This window comes from Lactuca sativa, chromosome 5 (genome assembly GCF_002870075.4).
Source record: "Lactuca sativa cultivar Salinas chromosome 5, Lsat_Salinas_v11, whole genome shotgun sequence".
Lineage (NCBI taxonomy): Eukaryota > Viridiplantae > Streptophyta > Magnoliopsida > Asterales > Asteraceae > Lactuca > Lactuca sativa.
The window spans coordinates 91,487,264-91,492,488 of record NC_056627.2 but is presented as its reverse complement, the minus strand read 5'-3'; the positions used below and the strand labels follow the sequence as shown (position 1 = coordinate 91,492,488).

The 5,225-nt window shown below is 33.8% G+C and overlaps 1 protein-coding gene across 2 annotated transcripts; it reads left to right on the top strand.

Moving 5' to 3' along the window:
• The first annotated feature begins 483 nt into the window (after positions 1 to 483).
• Positions 484 to 4,780, top strand: LOC111917540 (uncharacterized). Of its 2 annotated transcripts, XM_042902506.2 has the most exons (14): positions 484 to 1,282; positions 1,729 to 1,752; positions 1,901 to 1,979; positions 2,088 to 2,144; positions 2,238 to 2,293; positions 2,397 to 2,628; positions 2,987 to 3,073; positions 3,194 to 3,268; positions 3,374 to 3,457; positions 3,556 to 3,620; positions 3,712 to 3,901; positions 3,992 to 4,080; positions 4,350 to 4,464; positions 4,551 to 4,780. In XM_042902506.2, the coding sequence occupies exons 1-14, from the start codon at positions 672 to 674 to the stop codon at positions 4,593 to 4,595; spliced, it is 1,809 nt and encodes a 602-aa protein (XP_042758440.1). In that variant the 5' UTR covers positions 484 to 671; the 3' UTR covers positions 4,596 to 4,780. The 2 variants fall into 2 exon arrangements, with proteins under 2 accessions (XP_042758440.1, XP_023768984.1); XM_023913216.3 differs by lacking the exon at positions 1,729 to 1,752 and having other exon boundaries at positions 485 to 1,282.
• Positions 4,781 to 5,225: the final 445 nt, after the last annotated feature.

Sequence of the window (5,225 nt, the reverse complement as noted above, 5' to 3'; positions counted from 1 at the left end):
TTTTAATACTACAACTTAATAATGTGTAACATTTCAGCAAAAATTTATGATATTTCAGCAAAAAATAATGATATTTCAACAAAAAATAAAGATATTTTAATAAAAAATAATAATATTTTATCATGAAATTATTATTATTCAATATAAAAAAAATCAAAAAAAAAAAAAAACGAAAAAAAATGTAAAATAAGATTTCAACAACATATAATCAATATTTCAGCAAGAAAAAAGAAGAAGAGGTTAGAAGGGGCAATACAAGTGTTGCGCCAAACAGAACAGACGCATAGATTTGTAACGACTTTTAAAAAACCAAACAACTTCGAGATTAAAAGTGTTGCACGCATGTTACGCCGCGCAGGGAAAACAAAAAAAAAAAAACAAAAAAAAAACAAACAACCAAACAAAAATAACTTAGAGAGTATTTTGATAGTTTCTCGCAATACTCTCGCTTACACCCTTTCGTTATGTCCGACTAAAATAAAAACCAACTTCAAATTTATGCTTATATCTGCCTAACAAAAATAGCTCCCAAATTGCACTCGACTGCAGAAGCTAGGGTTCGCACTTTCGCACCCATCATCTCTGTCCAAGAATCCACACCAGCTTCACCGATCGAATTCGATCCTCCAAAGCCCTAATCTAGGACTTGGAGAACGACTACAAGTGAGATAATGGACTTCGACGAGTACGAGTACTTGGAGAAGACTGTCGACGAATCCGACACCAGGAATGGTTCATCTTCGAAGACCAAAGACGTCAGCTCGGAGAAGAGCGAAAAGGGTCACAGGCGGAAGGGAAGAGAAGATGATGGCGAAGATGCTGAAGATGACCGCATTGAAGAGCGGAGAAGGAGCAAGAAATACAAAGGGGATGAAGAGAACGGCGGGAGCAGGAGGGATGTAGACAGAGACCGTGACCATGGCCGTAGCCGTGAGGAGAGGTCTTCCCGGTCTGAGCGTCACAGAAGTAGTGGTAGGGATGGAGAGAGAGACGTCGAGAGAGAAAGAGAAAGGGATCGTCGGAGAAGCAGTAGGGATGGCGACAGAGAGAGGAGTTCCAGGGGGAGGGATAAGGACGAAGATAAAGATAAAGAAAGGGAGAGGAGAGACAGAGACAGAGATAGAGATCGAGAGAAGAGGGATAAGGAAAGGGAAAGAGAAAGAGAAAGGGAAAGGGAGAGAGAAACGTCTAGAAGGAGCCGCAGTCACTCAAGGCTTGAACGTGAACGAGAGAAGGAATTGATACGAGAGAGAGAAAGAGAACTCGAATCAAGAGAGAGCAGGTGAACAAGTCTTCCTTTTTTATATCTTTTGTGTTGATTCATCTTTCTAGCTGTGTTCTATATGATTTGTTGGTTCTTTGTATGATTGAATGCTCATTATTCCTATAGTACTTGTAGGTCTCTAGTTACATCTTGATGAATCCATGCTAAAGAAAAAAAAAATGCATCCCTTAAAAAGAAACACAAAGCTACACAAAACAAATTTAGCTTTTAGTGTTAGTGTTAGCTACCAAGTTTCTAACTTGGATTGAAATCGTAGATGGATTGTTTGCACATACTAATGGGCTAACAATGCGGATTCCCCGAAGAAAAAAGTGGGCTTTATAAGGTCTGTTTGGTTCTTATTTTTTTTATAAAATCTGTTTGACCCTTCAGAAATTTGGCTCACATTCAAATATTCAAATTGTGAGTGGAGATGTTTAACGAATGATGTATTTTATTTTTAGGTTGGCAAACACATATGACATATGGTGCTCTCTCACTCTCACAATCTTTGAAGTTTTTGTTCATTGAGAAGACATTCATAAATCATAATGACAGATTATCAAACAGTGTGTTTTGTGTACCTTTAAATCTTGATTTTGTACTTATTGTTCTTTAAGTTTTTTCACATGACAGGAGACTTAAAGATAAGAAAGATGCAGTAGAGCCAGAAGCAGACCCTGAAAGGGATCAAAGAACCGTTTTTGCTTACCAGGTTTATAGTTATTTCTTATGTTGTGTTTCTAAATTCTAAACAAAGTTTATATTTTTATCAACTCTCTTGTTGACATGCATATATTTTTTTTTTGTTGTTGTTGTTTAGATGCCATTGAAGGCAACTGAATGGGATGTTTACGAGTTCTTTTCTAAAGCAGGAAAGGTAAATAACTAAATACAACAAGTAGTGTTAATTGTTATTTAGTTTTAGTTATTTTGTTTTAAGTTTTGTTTATATTATCTTTTGTTTATGTAGGTGAGAGATGTGAGATTGATCATGGATAGGAATTCAAGAAGATCAAAAGGAGTCGGGTGTGTTTGTATCGCTTTTGAAATGCTTTTTTATTTCTATTATTCTATTTCTACAGATGAAGATGTAAAAGTTTATATATTTTAATTTTGGTGTAAATATTAGGTACATTGAGTTTTATGATGCAATGTCAGTGCCAATGGCAATTGCCCTTTCTGGTCATTTACTTCTAGGGCAGCCTGTGATGGTGAAGCCTTCAGAGGCTGAGAAGAATCTTGTTCAGTCTACCGCCACAAGTGGGGCGGCAGGTGGTGGTGCTGGAGCCTTTGGGGCAGTTGACCGAAAGCTTTATGTTGGAAATCTTCACTTCAACATGACTGAGTTGCAACTCAAACAGGTAAAAAAATCAATAATACACTTTGCATAGTAATTAATGGCAGATTAAGTTACTCTTTGGTATTGATCTTTATGATGGAATTGTGGAAGGAATGGAATGTGTGATTCCATTCCATTGGAATGAAGAATATCTAAATAATTTGAAAGTAAAATGCTTGAATTGGGTAGGTATTATAAATGCAATGTGAATGTGATAATAAAAAAATATCTAAAGTACAATGCTGCAATAAAAAGAAGTGAAAGTAGGATGCTTATAAGATAATTATGAGTAGCAAAAATTAAGATTTTACATTTTTTATTTTAATTAATATTATATGATCCTTGAATTTAACTATTTTTTTTTTTTTTTATGATCTCAGATTTTTGAAGCTTTTGGTCCAGTTGAGCTTGTTCAACTCCCCACTGACCCTGAAACAGGGCACTGTAAAGGTTTTGGGTTTGTTCAAGTCGGTATTAATTTGAATTTTTTTTTTAATTATTTATTTAATAATGTGTTTATTAGTAATTTTTAATTTTTTAATCATCCATTGACATTAATATAAAATCCTTAATCTCTTTTCTTGAAGTTTGCTCAACTTGAGCATTCGAAAGCAGCACAAAGCTTGAATGGGAAGCTTGAGATTGCTGGTCGAACTATTAAGGTCTGTCATTTTACAAAATTTTGTCTTTTTATATATATAGCTTCTAATTTATTTTAATGATATTTTTATTTTATTTTTTTCAAAATTTGTTGGTTGTATTTGTAGGTGTCTTCAGTTACTGATCATGTTACTGCACAAGACACAGGAGCAAAAGCAGCAGACTTTGATGATGATGATGGTGGAGGTTTGGTGAGTCCATATACTTCCAATTTATTTTTTTAAAATTTATTTATTTAAAGCAATCTTGCTTTTAAATTCATTATTTTTTTTTTTTTTTAAATATATAGGCACTAAATGCTCAATCAAGAGCTATGCTTATGGCAAAACTTGATCGCAGTGGTATTACCACAGGGTATGTTTTATGATCTTCAATCAGTGTTTGTTTAGTTACATGGGTCAGGGGCATTTTCGTCTTTTTGTCATTTTTGGATGGTTATTTGCAGTATTCCTGGGGCTATCGGAGCACCTATAGTTAATGGATCTGGTCCAATTCAAGGAGGTGGTTTAGGCATGAATGTGGCAGCAGCAGCAGCAGCTACAATTCCAATTTTGCCCCCACAAATTGTCTCAGAGCCAATTGGAAACCCTAGTGAGTGTTTGCTGCTAAAGAATATGTTTGACCCTGCTACTGAGGTATGCTCTTTTCTTTCTCAAAAATAAAATTTCACACAATATTATTTCTTGGTTTGGAAGAAATTTATTTATTTAATTATTTTTTTGCAGAGTGATCCAGAATTTGATTTGGACATCAAAGAGGATGTGGGAGAAGAATGCTCTAACTATGGAAGGGTGAAGCATATTTATGTTGATAAGTATGTCTTCTAACGTAACATTGTTTTTTTTATTTGTTTATTTATCTGTTTCATTGTATATAAGTTGTCAAAAATATGCATCATTATTCATTATTTCATATTCATATTATCACCTAATGAAAAAAGTATATATATATATATAATTGGATAACAAATCAAGTTATTATGTGAACAAACCAAACCGTCTAAAAAAGATAGATAATCTAAACAAGTTGGCTATGCAAAGAAGAAATAACCAGGGGCAAAATTGTCATTTCCTTTTAAAATAGGGAAAGTGCTGGCTACGTGTATCTACGATTTGAGAGTGTGGAGGCAGCCTCACGAGCTCAACAGGCAATGCATAAAAGATGGTTTGCCCGCAGATTGATTTCAGCCATTTTCTTGGTATTATTATTATTATTATTATTATTATTATTATACATTCAACTATTTTCTTATTAAGGCATTGTTTGTTGTAATGAAAACTGCAGCAACCATATGAATATGAGGCCAAGTTCAAAGGTGTTGCTGCTTGATGAAGAAGATAAAAGTTTTATTATTATATTATTATTTTCATTTTAAGGTTTTGGTTTTTGTTTAGGAACCTGGAAACTGTAATCTATGCATGTATAATGAATGATTCTGAAAGTTTTATTTTTCTTTACATTTATGTAAGAATCATATTCAGGTTGCTTTATCATATCTTTGATTAAGCCCTGCATTTGCATGTATCTCAGATAAAGATGCTTAAATCATTTGTTAAAGAGTAAGTTACAGTTGTATGGAAAACCAAGATTTTGTAGAACATGAGGGCAAAACGGTCATCCTTATAAATTGCTATGAATCAACTTTAAGATGAAATCACAAACAATCAAAAATAACAAAAGCTTTGCTGTATTCATTTAAACACTCACAATACCAAAAGAACAAAACGATAATCTGATGGTTTGCTCTTTGGCAAGGTATGAGATACCAGATTTCTCACAAAGTAGATGATATCTACATACCATCTACCCTCTTATAAACACTGATGCAACAAACTTAATGTAATAAATACCCAAAATACCCCTCCCACATAAAATGCTCTTTATTTTGATGATTTCCCGTGTTATCTCTATCTCAGTTATTTGTCTAATTAGGGGTGAGCAAAAATCGAACCGCAAACC

Coding starts and splice junctions, on each gene's coding strand:
- LOC111917540 (XM_042902506.2), top strand. CDS start 672: ATGGACTTCGACGAGTACGAGTACTTGGAGAAGACTGTCGACGAATCC. Junction 3,269..3,373: donor TTGCTGGTCGAACTATTAAG/GTCTGTCATTTT, acceptor TTGTATTTGTAG/GTGTCTTCAGTTACTGATCA. Junction 3,902..3,991: donor TGTTTGACCCTGCTACTGAG/GTATGCTCTTTT, acceptor ATTTTTTTGCAG/AGTGATCCAGAATTTGATTT.